The sequence below is a fragment of the Oncorhynchus nerka genome, linkage group LG15 (genome assembly GCF_034236695.1).
Source record: "Oncorhynchus nerka isolate Pitt River linkage group LG15, Oner_Uvic_2.0, whole genome shotgun sequence".
Taxonomy (NCBI): Eukaryota; Metazoa; Chordata; class Actinopteri; order Salmoniformes; family Salmonidae; genus Oncorhynchus; species Oncorhynchus nerka.
In genome coordinates this window covers 96,488,267-96,503,648 of record NC_088410.1, presented here as the reverse complement: position 1 = coordinate 96,503,648, position 15,382 = coordinate 96,488,267, and the positions used below count along the sequence as shown (strand labels likewise).

The 15,382-nt window shown below is 46.6% G+C and overlaps 1 protein-coding gene across 1 annotated transcript in view; it reads right to left on the bottom strand.

Moving 5' to 3' along the window:
• LOC115143533 (SWI/SNF-related matrix-associated actin-dependent regulator of chromatin subfamily D member 1) overlaps positions 1 to 13,889 on the bottom strand; it is a 42,606-nt gene extending 28,717 nt beyond the window's left edge. The window contains exon 1 of the mRNA XM_065002079.1: positions 13,671 to 13,889. Coding sequence (XP_064858151.1) covers positions 13,671 to 13,856 — 186 coding nt within the window. The 5' untranslated portion in view covers positions 13,857 to 13,889. The remainder of the gene's footprint in view (positions 1 to 13,670) is intronic.
• Between the last annotated feature and the right edge of the window lie 1,493 nt (positions 13,890 to 15,382).

Below are 15,382 nucleotides of genomic sequence, written 5' to 3'. Positions count from 1 at the left end.
TCGTCCTTAACATAGGAGACTCTGCTAGCTAGCCAACAGCTAGCCAACGTCTACCGAACAGAACTTCTGCACTCAACAATCCGGTCGCATTTCGCTTCGCTCCACAGGTAGTATCACATTTTTCATTTCATTTCATTACAGTACAACGGCTTGATTTGTTTGATCGTAGCTAGCTACATAGCTAGCTACACAGCCGTCTTTGTATCAAAGATAATTGTGTAGTCTAGAGCGACTTCCTAGGTTAGTTAGCCAGCTATTGTCGTTCTTTTAACGCAACGTAACGTAATCAACACTGCTAGCTAGCCAGCTAGCCCCGAATAGCAGCACAGTAGAAACTATTACACTCAACGGAACGACTTGATTAGTGTAGTGTCAACAACGCAGCCAATGCCAACTAGCCTACTTAGTCAACAACGCAGCCTCTGCCAGCTAGCCTACTTCAGCAGTACTGTATCATTTTAATCATTTTAGTCAATAAGATTCTTGCTACGTAAGCTTAACTCTCTGAACACTCGTGACGTGTAGTCCACTTGTCATTCCAATCTCCTTTGCATTAGCGTAGCCTCTTGTGTAGCCTGTCAACTATGTGTCTGTCTATCCCTGTTCTCTCCTCTCTGCACAGACCATACAAACGCTCCACACCGCGTGGCCGCGGCCACCCTAATCTGGTGGTCCCAGCGCGCACGACCCACGTGGAGTTCCAGGTCTCCGGTAGCCTCTGGAACTGCCGATCTGCGGCCAACAAGGCAGAGTTCATCTCCGCCTATGTCTCCCTCCAGTCCCTCGACTTCTTGGCACTGACGGAAACATGGATCACCACAGACAACACTGCTACTCCTACTGCTCTCTCTTCGTCTGCCCACGTGTTCTCGCACACCCCGAGAGCTTCTGGTCAGCGGGGTGGTGGCACCGGGATCCTCATCTCTCCCAAGTGGTCATTCTCTCTTTCTCCCTTACCCATCTGTCTATCGCCTCCTTTGAATTCCATGCTGTCACAGTTACCAGCCCTTTCAAGCTTAACATCCTTATCATTTATCGCCCTCCAGGTTCCTCGGAGAGTTCATCAATGAGCTTGATGCCTTGATAAGCTCCTTTCCTGAGGACGGCTCACCTCTCACAGTTCTGGGCGACTTTAACCTCCCCACGCCTACCTTTGACTCATTCCTCTCTGCCTCCTTCTTTCCACTCCTCTCCTCTTTTGACCTCACCCTCTCACCTTCCCCCCTACTCACAAGGCAGGAAATACGCTCGACCTCATCTTTACTAGATGCTGTTCTTCCACTAACCTCGTTGCAACTCCCTCCAAGTCTCCGACCACTACCTTGTATCCTTTTCCCTCTCGCTCTCATCCAACACTTCCCACACTGCCCCTACTCGGATGGTATCGCGCCGTCCCAACCTTCGCTCTCTCTCCCCCGCTACTCTCTCCTCTTCCATCCTATCATCTCTTCCCTCTGCTCAAACCTTCTCCAACCTATCTCCTGATTCTGCCTCCTCAACCCTCCTCTCCTCCCTTTCTGCATCCTTTGACTCTCTATGTCCCCTATCCTCCAGGCCGGCTCGGTCTCCCCTCCCGCTCCGTGGCTCGACGACTCATTGCGAGCTCACAGAACAGGGCTCCGGGCAGCCGAGCGGAAATGGAGGAAACTCGCCTCCCTGCGGACCTGACATCCTTTCACTCCCTCCTCTCTACATTTTCCTCTTCTCTCTCTGCTGCTAAAGCCACTTTCTACCACTCTAAATTCCAAGCATCTGCCTCTAACCCTAGGAAGCTCTTTGCAACCTTCTCCTCCCTCCTGAATCCTCCTCCCCTCCCCCTCCTCCTCTCTGCAGATGACTTCGTCAACCATTTTGAAAAGAAGGTCGACGACATCCGATCCTCGTTTGCTAAGTCAAACGACACCGCTGGTTCTGCTCACACTGCCCTACCCTGTGCTCTGACCTCTTTCTCCCCTCTCTCTCCAGATGAAATCTCGCGTCTTGTGACGGCCGGCCGCCCTACAACCTGCCCGCTTGACCCTATCCCCTCCTCTCTTCTCCAGACCATTTCCGGAGACCTCCTCCCCTACCTCACCTCGCTCATCAACTCATCCCTGACCGCTGGCTACGTCCCTTCCGTCTTCAAGAGAGCGAGAGTTGCACCCCTTCTGAAAAAACCTACACTCGATCCCTCCGATGTCAACAACTACAGACCAGTATCCCTTCTTTCTTTTCTCTCCAAAACTCTTGAACGTGCCGTCCTTGGCCAGCTCTCCCGCTATCTCTCTCAGAATGACCTTCTTGATCCAAATCAGTCAGGTTTCAAGACTAGTCATTCAACTGAGACTGCTCTTCTCTGTATCACGGAGGCGCTCCGCACTGCTAAAGCTAACTCTCTCTCCTCTGCTCTCATCCTTCTAGACCTATCGGCTGCCTTCGATACTGTGAACCATCAGATCCTCCTCTCCACCCTCTCCGAGTTGGGCATCTCCGGCGCGGCCCACGCTTGATTGCGTCCTACCTGACAGGTCGCTCCTACCAGGTGGCGTGGCGAGAATCCGTCTCCACACCACGTGCTCTCACCACTGGTGTCCCCCAGGGCTCTGTTCTAGGCCCTCTCCTATTCTCGCTATACACCAAGTCACTTGGCTCTGTCATAACCTCACATGGTCTCTCCTATCATTGCTATGCAGACGACACACAATTAATCTTCTCCTTTCCCCCTTCTGATGACCAGGTGGCGAATCGCATCTCTGCATGTCTGGCAGACATATCCGTGTGGATGACGGATCACCACCTCAAGCTGAACCTCGGCAAGACGGAACTGCTCTTCCTCCCGGGGAAGGACTGCCCGTTCCATGATCTCGCCATCACGGTTGACAACTCCATTGTGTCCTCCTCCCAGAGCGCTAAGAACCTTGGCGTGATCCTGGACAACACCCTGTCGTTCTCAACTAACATCAAGGCGGTGGCCCGTTCCTGTAGGTTCATGCTCTACAACATCCGCAGAGTACGACCCTGCCTCACACAGGAAGCGGCGCAGGTCCTAATCCAGGCACTTGTCATCTCCCGTCTGGATTACTGCAACTCGCTGTTGGCTGGGCTCCCTGCCTGTGCCATTAAACCCCTACAACTCATCCAGAACGCCGCAGCCCGTCTGGTGTTCAACCTTCCCAAGTTCTCTCACGTCACCCCGCTCCTCCGCTCCCTCCACTGGCTTCCAGTTGAAGCTCGCATCCGCTACAAGACCATGGTGCTTGCCTACGGAGCTGTGAGGGAACGGCACCTCAGTACCTCCAGGCTCTGATCAGGCCCTACACCCAAACAAGGGCACTGCGTTCATCCACCTCTGGCCTGCTCGCCTCCCTACCACTGAGGAAGTACAGTTCCCGCTCAGCCCAGTCAAAACTGTTCGCTGCTCTGGCCCCCCAATGGTGGAACAAACTCCCTCACGACGCCAGGACAGCGGAGTCAATCACCACCTTCCGGAGACACCTGAAACCCCACCTCTTTAAGGAATACCTAGGATAGGATAAAGTAATCCCTCTCACCCCCCCTCCCCCTGAAAAGATTTAGATGCACTACTGTTCCACTGGAGGTCATAAGGTGAATGCACCAATTTGTAAGTCGCTCTGGATAAGAGCGTCTGCTAAATGACTTAAATGTAAAATGTAAAAATGGAAGAGAGGTGAAAAGAGACAGGGGAGGGGTTAGAGTCTGGAAGAGAGGTGAAAAGAGAGAGGGGAGGGGAGAGAGGTGAAAAGAGACAGGGGAGGGGTTAGAGTCTGGAAGAGAGGTGAAAAGAGACAGGGAGGGGAGAGAGTCTGGAAGAGAGGTGAAAGAGACAGGGGAGGGGTTAGAGTCTGGAAGAGAGGTGAAAAGAGACAGGGGAGGGGTTAGAGTCTGGAAGAGAGGTGAAAAGAGACAGGGGAGGGGAGAGAGTCTGGAAGAGAGGTGAAAAGAGACAGGGGAGGGGTTAGAGTCTGGAAGAGAGGTGAAAAGAGACAGGGGAGGGGAGAGAGTCTGGAAGAGAGGTGAAAAGAGACAGGGGAGGGGTTAGAGTCTGGAAGAGAGGAGAGGAAAAGATGGATGGCGTTTGATGGTAGGAGAAAATATGATTAAAGAGACGAAATGTAGGACAAGAGGCAAAGAAAAAGAAGTAAAGAAAATGTTTTTTTTTTATTGTGGGACAGAAGGCGCTATAGATGGTTGAGATGTGAGAAACAAAATGGCTTATTTTCCATCATCTACAGGTATATTATATTTCTCCTTGCAGGTGTTATTGCTGCCTTACACAAAACAGAGCAAGGTTGTACTCTCCTGACGTGGCGTATCGAATGTGTTCTAGAACAGATGTGTTCTGTTCTGTCCCGCAGTCAGGGTCAAGGATGTGTTCTGTTCTGTCCCGCAGTCAGGGTCAAGGATGTGTTCTGTTCTGTCCCGCAGTCAGGGTCAAGGATGTGTTCTGTTCTGTCCCGCAGTCAGGGTCAAGGATGTGTTCTGTTCTGTCCCGCAGTCAGGGTCAAGGATGTGTTCTGTTCTGTCCCGCAGTCAGGGTCAAGGATGTGTTCTGTTCTGTCCCGCAGTCAGGGTCAAGGATGTGTTCTGTTCTGTCCCGCAGTCAGGGTCAAGGATGTGTTCTGTTCTGTCCCGCAGTCAGGGTCAAGGATGTGTTCTGTTCTGTCCCGCAGTCAGGGTCAAGGATGTGTTCTGTTCTGTCTCGCAGTCAGGGTCAAGGATGTGTTCTGTTCTGTCCCGCAGTCAGGGTCAAGGATGTGGCTAGGTGAGGACGGTAGTGGAAGGAATTACTACTAACAATGGCCCAGCCCCTGACAAATCATTTCATGTTTGAGCCAAGCATCATCTATCGCAGGGATGGACAACTGGTGGCCCTTGGATCCATACTGTTTAAGGAACTCAGTCGGAGTCTCAACTTACTGTGGTGCCTCTGTTTTTTATTGTGGGAGCCTCTCTGACCGCTAGGCTACCTGCCACCCCTATCACCAAGGTCAGGACTCTACTGATTCTCTGGATAGAGGATGGTTCAAAGGCGTGAAAATGAGATTAAAAATAGCCGTTATTTATGAATAACTATAAGACTCTAATAAATAGAGGACATTGGTAAGCAGCAACAAGTGGATAAAAACCCATGTGTTGAAATACAGGCAGGAGTGCTTTGTTATAGATGGGAAGTCAACTGAACGATCACTGAAGGACAACAAAAACATCGGCACTAGCCAACACAACAGATTGAATTAAAAACAACCTTGTATTGAATGAAGGCCACTCACCATCCTAAAAATGTGCAATTTGCATCAAAGTTTTAAAAAATAAATCAAATGCATGTATTACCCCATACAATGCACATACTTCCTAATAAATATATATATATATATAGGGGTATAGATGAATTTATCACCTGTAAATATTATACCAAATTCACCCTTAAAAATCATACCAAGCAATGGTTACGGAAACAGGCACGACTTGCAGGTGCACAATAAAAACACCCTCCACATCACTCACCAATCCATGTGCTAGGAACTCAAACAGGCGACTTCGTGTTTCTGAATGCATGAGTGCTTCGAGAAGTTGTAGCGACAGTAGCAGGCTGAAGAATAAAAACAGATCAGCGAGGCTAAAGCCAGAGACACACCCCTCTCTCTCCCTCTCCGACAGCCTTCAAGGGGAGTGCCGTGTTCGGCTGTCATCAACGCTGATGCACTCTACCCTCTCCTGTTCTCTACTGTAAGGCAAGCTACAGCCGCACACTGTCTGCAGATCACACCACACCTGGGTCGTGTTCATTATGCAATGACGTAACAAAACATTTTCAAATGGAACAATGCATTTCTTATTTGACAAGTCCAGGAAGTCCGCTCCCCGTTTTCAGTGTGTTTGGAATCTCATAACCCTGCAGCCTCTGCGCCCTCTGCCTGCAGCCTCTGCGCCCCTCTGCCTGCAGCCTCTGCGCCCTCTGCCTGCAGCCTCTGCGCCCTGCCTGCAGCCTCTGCGCCCTGCCTGCAGCCTCTGCGCCCTGCCTGCAGCCTCTGCGCCCTCTGCCTGCAGCCTCTGCGCCCTCTGCCTGCAGCCTCTGCGCCCTCTGCCTGCAGCCTCTGCGCCCTCTGCCTGCAGCCTCTGCGCCCTCTGCCTGCAGCCTCTGCGCCCTCTGCCTGCAGCCTCTGCGCCCTCTGCCTGCAGCCTCTGCGCCCTCTGCCTGCAGCCTCGGCGCCCTGCCTGCAGCCTCGGCGCCCTGCCTGCAGCCTCGGCGCCCTGCCTGCAGCCTCGGCGCCCTGCCTGCAGCCTCTATTTATTCTTTAGTTGTTTTCATCCACAGCAGAGAACGTATTCTCACATTAGTCACCATAGTGATTTAAATGAGTCACGTAGATAGAACAAGTTCTAAAGCAGAGTTTTGTAAATAATACAATTTTTTAAAAAGGATAGCTGGAAGTGAGCCAGCCACCGAAAAGGATAGCTGGTAGAGAGCCAGCCACCGAAAAGGATAGCTGGAAGTGAGCCAGCCACCGAAAAGGATAGCTGGTAGAGAGCTAGCCACCGAAAAGGATAGCTGGTAGAGAGCCAGCCACCGAAAAGGATAGCTGGAAGTGAGCCAGCCACCGAAAAGGATAGCTGGTAGAGAGCTAGCCACCGAAAAGGATAGCTGGTAGAGAGCCAGCCACCGAAAAGGATAGCTGGAAGTGAGCCAGCCACCGAAAAGGATAGCTGGTAGAGAGCTAGCCACCGAAAAGGATAGCTGGAAGAGAGCTATCCACCGAAAAGGATAGCTGGTAGAGAGCTATCCACCGAAAAGGATAGCTGGTAGAGAGCTATCCACCGAAAAGGATAGCTGGAAGAGAGCTATCCACCGAAAAGGATAGCTGGAAGAGAGCTAGCCAATGAAAAGGATAGCTGGAAGAGAGCTAGCCAATGAAAAGGATAGCTGGAAGAGAGCTAGCCACTGAAAAGGATAGCTGGAAGAGAGCTAGCCACTGAAAAGGATAGCTGGAAGAGAGCTAGCCACTGAAAAGGATAGCTGGAAGAGAGCTATCCACTGAAAAGGATAGCTGGAAGAGAGCTATCCACTGAAAAGGATAGCTGGAAGAGAGCTAGCCACTGAAAAGGATAGCTGGAAGAGAGCTAGCCACTGAAAAGGATAGCTGGAAGAGAGCTAGCCACTGAAAAGGATAGCTGGAAGAGAGCTATCCACTGAAAAGGATAGCTGGAAGAGAGCTAGCCACTGAAAAGCTGGCTTCTAATTTTCTTTATTGCCAATGCCATTTTGTTTGAAAACCTCTTGCCCATTGTGTTCAAGGTAGAAGGAGATTGGAGTTAACATACGAAGACAAATCCAAGTGGGATGCATCTTTTCACTAATAAACTGCCCACACATTTGTAAACGTGGCCATTACTGTGTGCGAGGCGACTGAAGAATGCAACAAAAAAATCCATTAAAATTTCTATAAATCATTTTTCACTCAATTCACCACATCTCTGTGCAACCTTGGTCTTCTACAGAACAATTGGGGAGTGCTTCTAAGGCTAACAGATTGTGTGGCTGAGTGACTATGAAGGATGCTGCTGTCAGTGAGGTTGGCGTTTGTGTTCCACGTAGTCAAGGCCAACGAGAGAAGATTAGAACATCCTTTCACTGAGAAATGTTTTTCCAGTTGAATTGTTGTGATAACAACAACAAAATGGGTGTGTGTGTGTGTGTGTACACTGTGTCAAATTCAATGACCACATACTGATCCCCCCCACACGTTTAGCTAGCAGTACTTCTGTTTTTTTACATTACTAAAGCACCAAACACATTTTTGCTCTGCCAGAATGACCCCCTCTCATCTGCAGCTGTAGCCGACGGCATCAAACGGTTTTGCATCATTAGCTGTGATCACCATTGATATCAAACAGCTGTATAGCCGTAGCGGGAGATTCTTTTTTTCCGACCAACCTTTTCTTGCCGATACTTTAAAAAAAATACTCGATTTGGAAGTCACCGTTTTGCCCCATGAAGTAATCCAACGATGTACACGCCCGCCATTTTGTCTATTTCTCATCTTCTCTCATTGAGACAGGTGCAAAGCAAACAATGATATCTGAGTCTCACTCAGTGTATCACAGCCACACGTCTCAACCAATGAGAGAAAGTAAGAAATAGATAAGATGGTGGCGTATACATTATTGGATTACCTCATGGGGCAAACAGTTGATGAATTAAAGTTGTTCCGAGGGGATAAGTGATGGGAGCAACTCAATATTAGGAAGGTGTTCCTAATGTTTGGTGTACTCAGTGTATATATATATAAACAAATAAATATCTAATACAAAATGTTTATAATGGTCAACATTTCATATTGTTTTAATAAAATGTTTAAAAAAATATGTGACAAAATAAATAATAAAACAATGTAAATGATTGGTGGTATTTATATTGTCTATATACTATAATTATTAGTACACAGAGAAAATAGTACATTTTATGTTTCCTCCCCCCTGTGGCAAGCTGTGACATACTGTGCTGCCAACTATATAACAGACCTTTCCCCCAAAGGTATACAAAGTTTACCTTTCTTTAATTGTTTAAAAATGTGTAGACATTTCCATTGTGACTTTGGGGAAGGACTCTAACTATATATATATATATATATATATGGAGCAGAAGACTAGAACTTACATGTGCCGAATACAACAGGTGAAATGCTTACTTATATATAAGCCCTTAACCAACATTAACCAACATTGTTGCTGAGAAAATACCTTTAAAAAGAAGAGGTAAGAATAACAAATAATTAAAGAGCAGAAGTAAATAACAATAGTGGGGCTATATACAGGGGGCAATGATGGGGGGGGGGGGGGTAGAAGCTGTTTAGAAGCCTCTTGGACCTAGACTTGGGGCTCCGGTACCGCTGGGAGAGCAGGGAGAACAGTCTATGACTAGGGTGGCTGGAGTCTTCGACAATTTTTAGGCCTTCCTCTGACACCACCTGGTATAGAAGTCCTGGATGGCAGGAAGATTGGCCCCGGTGATGTTCTCGGTCGTACTCACTACCCTCTGTAGTGCCTCGCAGTCGGAGGCCGAGCAGTTGCCATACCAGGCAGTGATGCAACCCGTCAGGATGCTCGACGGTGCAGCTGTAAAATATTTTGAGGCTCTGAGGACCCATGGAACATATTTTCAGTCTCCTGAGGGGCAACAGGTTTTGTCATGCCCTCTTCACAACTACCTTGATGTGTTTTGACCCTGTTAGTTTGTTGATGATGTGGACGCCAAGTAACTTGAAGCTCTCGACCTGCTCCACTACAGCCCCGTCGATGAGAATGGGGGAGTGCTCGGTCCTCCTTTTCCTGTAGTCCACAATCATCTCCTTTGTCTTGATAACGTTGAGTTAGAGGTTGTTGTCCTTGTACCACACAGGCAGGTCTTGGACCTCCTCCCTATAGGCGGTCTCATCATTGTCGGTGATCATCAGCAATGTTGTGGAGTCGTGTCTGGACGTGCAGTCATGAGTGAACAGGGAGTACAGGAGGGGACTGAGCACACACCCCTGGGGAGCTCCCGTGTTGAGGATCAGTGTGGCGGATGTGTTGTTACCTTCCCTTACCACCTTGGGACGGCCCTCCAGGAAATCCAGGATCCAGTTGCAGAGGGAGGTGTTTAGTCCTAGGATCCTTAGCTTAGTGATGAGCTTTGAGGGCACTATGGTGTTGAACGCTGAGCTGTAGTCAATGAATAGCATTCTCACATAGGTGTTCCTTTTGTCCAGGTGGGAAAGGCCAGTGTGGAGTGCAATATAGATTGCACCATCTGTGGATCTGTTGGTGCGGTATGTAAATTGGAGTGGGTCTAGGGTTTCTGGGATAATGGTATTGATGTGAGCCATGACCAGCCTTTCAAAGCATTTCATGGCTACAGACGTGAGTGCTACGGGTCGGTAGTCATTTAGGCAGGTTATCTTAATGTTCTTGGGCACAGGAACTATGGTGGTCTGCTTGAAACATGTTATTACAGACTCAGACAGGGAGTGGTTGAAAATGTCAGTGAAGACACTTGCCAGTTGGCCAGCGCATGCTCGGAGTACACGTCCTGGTAATCCGTATGGCCCAGCGGCCTTGTGAATGTTGACCTGTTTAAAGGTCTTACATCGGCTGCGGAGAGAGTGATCAAACAGTCGTCTGGAACAGCTGATGCTCTCATGCATGTTTCAGTGTTACTATCCTGGAAGAGAGCATAGAAGTTATTTAGCTCGTGTCACTGGGCAGCTCTCGGCTGTGCTTCCCTTTGTAGTCTGTAATAGTTGGCAAGCCCTGCCACACCGACGAGCGTCGGAGCCGGTGTAGTACTATTCGATCTTAGTCCTGTATTGACGCTTTGCCTGTTTGATGATTCGTCGGAGGGCATAGAGGGATTTCTTATAAGCTTCCAGGTTAGAGTCCCGTACCTTGAAAGTGGCAGCTTTACCCTTTAGCTCAGTGCGGATGTTGCCTGTAATCCATGGCTTCTGGTTGGGGTATATATGTACAGTAACTGTGGGGACGATGTCCTCAATGCACTTATTGATAAAACCAGTGACTGATGTGGTATATTCCTCAATGCCATCGGAAGAATCCCGGAACATATTCCAGTCTGTGCTTGCAAAACAGTCCTGTAGTTTTGCATCCGCTTCATCTGACCACTTTTTTTTATAGACCGAGTGACTGGTGCTTCCTGCTTTAATTTTGCATTTGTAAACATGAATAGGGAGGATAGAGTTATGGTCAGATTTGCCAAATGGAGGGCGAGGAAGAGCTTTGTACACGTCTCTGTGTGTGGAGTAAAGGTGGTCTAGAATTTTTTTCCCCCTCTGGTTGCACATTTAACATGCTGATAGAAATTAAAACTGATTCCCTGCATTAAAGTCACCGGCCACTAGGAGCGCCGCCTCTGGATGAGTGTTTTCATGTTTGCTCATGGCGGAATACAGCTCATTGAGTGCGGTTTTAGTGCCAGAGGTCAGTCTGTGGTAGTAAAATGAAAAAATACAGAAACTATCTAGGTAGTTAGTGTGGTCTACAGCTTATCATGAGATACTCTACCTCAGACGAGCAAAACCTTGAGACTTCCTTAGATATCGTGCACCAGCGGTTTACATAAATGCATAGGCCCCCGTGTCTTACCAGAGGCTGCTGTTCTGTCAATGGAGTGTATAACCTGACAGCTATAGGTTCTTAATGTCATCGTTCAGCCACGACTCAGTGAAACATGAGATATTACAATTTTTTATGTCCCATTGGTAGGATATACATGCTTTCAGTTCGTCCCATTTCTTTTCCAGCGATTGAACATTAGCTAGCAGAACGGAAGGGCAGATTAGCCACTGGTCACCTGATCCTCACAAGGCATCCTGATCTCTTTCCGCGAAACCCGTTTCCTTTTCCAGCTAATCACGGGGATCTGGGCCTGGTCTGGTGTCTGTAGTATATCTCTTGCGACAGTTTGAGGGGAGTAATCCCAGTTCTGATATCCAGAAGCTCTTTTTGGTCATAAGAGATGGTAGCAGCAACATTATGTACACAAGTTACGAAAACGCGAAAAGACAAACAAAATAGCATGGTTGGTTAAGAGCCGATAAGACGGCAGCCATTCCCTCCGGCATCATCAAAAGATCTTACCCTCCAAAGGGAATCTATGCAGCCGGCTATACACTTGTATCCCCCGTGGACCTGTTCGTAGATAAAACATCCTCCATTCAGGCTGCAAAGGCGTCGATTTCCTAATTAACCCGATATAATGGCAAGTAGCTGGGGAAATATGCTTACTTTATTTTTTAAAATGTATTTTACCTTTATTTTACTAGGCAAGTCAGTTAAGAACACATTCTTATTTTCAATGACGGCCTGGGAACAGTGGGTTAACTGCCAGTTCAGGGGCAGAACGACAGATTTGTACCTTGTCAGCTCGGGGATTCGAACTTGCAACCTTTCGGTTACTAGTCCAACGCTCTGACCACTAGGCTACCCTGAAGCACTATTTTCCACCATGCTATGGTGGCTAATGCTACTTCCTGACATTACAACAGGCAACATCTGGGACTAGCATTTAGCCCCTCTAGCACGGTGGAGAATATTGTTTCATACAGAAATGACGCATCATTTCCATCTGGTCACCGTTAAAAATCGGGTTAAGGAGGAAATCGATGCATTTTCAGCCTGAATGGAGACTGTTTTATGTAAGAACCGGTCCACAGGGGATACGAAAGTATAACCATCTGCATAGATTGCCTTTGGACGGGAAAGATGAAAGGACTCACTGTTGCCAACTTAGCTGGTTCATGGTTGCCCATATGAGGAAGTTAGGCTAGCAAGCATTTTAGCTAGGTAGCCTATGAAAACAAGTAAAAGCTGACAGAGCCGTAGACCGCTTTGCCAACATGAAAGAGTTGAGGACAGCATTGTCATTCAACTAGTCTACAAGTAGGGTGAATCGCCAGAAATGTTGTTTTACTTGGGCACCCAGACCGAAATCAGTACCATGGACAGCCACATGATATTTAGTAACATTGATTGGACTAAATTGTCTCTGGTATCTGTAAATTTGTTTTCAGTGTATTAAACTAAGCATATATAGCCTTGTTGATTTGATGTGAATGTTTACGTTGAAATGGTGCTGGAATAACAGAGTATTGGAATAAATGAGGCAATACTCTTGTCGTCTTTGTGCTGACTTGCAGAAACGCTGTGGTTCTAAATCAGTAGTTGTTAAGTAAAACTGTCAAACATTAACTTGTAACAGTTACATGACCTGGTCAAACATGCAATATTTGCTTTGTGGACTTCACAGGACAGATGTTGCTCTCCAGTTTTTGTGATGAAACAAACTTGTTTGTAGTTGGATTTATTCCGCCACCGCTGTGTGACTTGTTGTCACTGCCTTATTGTAATATCACGGTGGCGTATGAACAAATGAGCAAACATTGCAATTATCGTTGTAATATGGCTGTTTTACTAGCTTGGCTTGGCCACGCACCGCTACTGAAAAGAAGAGTCCATTGGTTATTAAGACCAGATCGTTCTTCCAAGATGTTTAGACCTTGATTACATTTAAGTCATTTAACAGACGCTTTTATCCAGAGTGATTTACAGGAGCAATTAGGATGAAGTGTCTTGCTCAAGGGCACATCGACATTTGTAACCTGCGATCGTTCGGTTACTTTAAACTACGAAATATGAATCAGTGGTTATTCAAGGGTGCAACAGGTCACCTCAGGAGTAAAATGTCAGTTCGCTTTTCATAGCCGACACAGAGCAGAATTCGAGACAGCAGGTGCGGTAGAGACCCACACACCATCCACTTTTCATTCAAACTAACTAAACTTTAAACAAGCTTAATGTTGTCTGTGTAGCTAGCAAGCGCCAAACAACAAGCAATTGAGCTAGCTAGCTACTGTACCACTTGCAGACCGAACAGCTCATCATACTAGGTGGTCATCGACAGTGTAGTTAGCTAACTAATTATGCATAACCATGCCATTGGAAAAAGCCACAAAAACAATCAACCAACAACGACAATCAGTAAATTAGGGGGTCTTTACGAGTAAGGGCCCACATCGCTAACTAGATACTGTTAGCATAGGCTAGCTACCGCTTTGACAAAGGCTTTGTTCTAGCTTGCAGCTAGCTAACGTAACGTTAGCCGTTAAGTCGTGGCTCACCGGGTATCCAGGCCCGGGCATCGGAGAACGATAGAGGTGGTTCTGTGCGCCCGATGAGGGTCCCATCCTTCCTCCAGGAGTTCCAGGTCCCATGCCTGGTCCTCCACCTTGTACCGGGGGTCCGGGTCCCATTCCCCCGCCACCACCTCCCGTTGAAGCTGATTGAAAACTACCTCTGGCCGCCATCTCTTCTGGGTATCTCCGTCGCCGGATAGTGGAATGGAACTATCGCGAGAAGAGAGGAGTAGCGGAGTGATTATTTTAACAACAACGACCTCTGGTGTTTAATTTCAATTACAACCAACCCTTATTGTGGTATAGATCGTTACATTCTACATTTTACATTCTACATAAAAGCAGTCTCTCAAAATGAAAGCAACCAAAACCTTTCTTTATGAGGGCATACTAATATGACTCTCTCTGGAGTCTGGACCTTTACAATTGGCACCAGGCATGCCAGGTGTTGACCTGAACTGACTGGGATATTTTTTTATTTTTAATTTTAACCTTTATTTAACTAGGCAAGTCAGTTAAGAACAAATTCTTAATTTCAATGACGGCCTAGCAACAGTGGGTTAACTGCCTGTTCAGGGGCAGAATGAACGACAGATTCATACCTTTTCAGCTCGGGGATTTGAACTTGCAACCTTTCAGTTACTAGGCCAACACTCTAAACACTAGGCTACCCTGCCACCCCAATTAACCTTCAAACAGGTACAACAGGTTAAAATGTTAATATTATTGTATCTCTAGTATCGCTACTGTATTGAGAGGTAAAGAAATCCAATTTTAAAATGGTAAACATACACACGGATACACATATTTGACAAACATCTCATCTCATGAGGTAATTCTGAATGATTGATTTGTTCTTTGAATAGCACTTTTAAAGGCACTTGATCAGCCTGCATGGCTGCCTGCCATCGGTTTCATTTGCCACAATGGGGAGGAAACATAAAATGTACTATTTTCTCTGTGTACTATAATTATAGTATATAGACAATATAAATACCACCAATCATTTACATTATTTTTAATCATTTATTTTGTTCCATATTTTTTTAAACATTGTTTTAATACATATGAAATGTTGACCATTATAAACACTTTGTATTAGATATTTATTTTGTTTTATTTGTTTATTTATATATATATATATATATACACTGAGTACACCAAACATTAGGAACACCTTCCTAATATTGAGTTGCTCCCAACATTGACCTTGTTATTCATGCCATTAAAGCCTTTTAAATGAGAATTTGAATACATTTTTGAATTTGAGAGAGAGAAAGATAGAGGGACAGAGAGAAATGGCTCTGATGGAGAGAGATAGAAAGAGGGGGAAGGAGAAAGAGAGAGGGGGAGAGAGGATTAGGGAGGAGATAATTGTTTGTTAACAAACAGTCAGTTCAGCTTGCTTGGTCAGCTTGTTTGATCACCGGGCTGGACATGACTCAACACTGAACATCTGGCAGCTGAAATATAATCTTGGTTGGGAAAACATTGTATACTGTATATACTTTTATTAATCCAATAAATGGCACAGCGAGAGAGAGATAGAGAAAGATAGAGAGGATTGGGGACTGAGTGTTGTTTATTAACAAACAGTTAGGTACTTTCTCTCTCTTGCAGTGGCCTGTCTGGAACAAGACTCAATGCTGAAACAAAATCATTGTTGCACACTGTGTTCATTTTCACAAAAACAACAG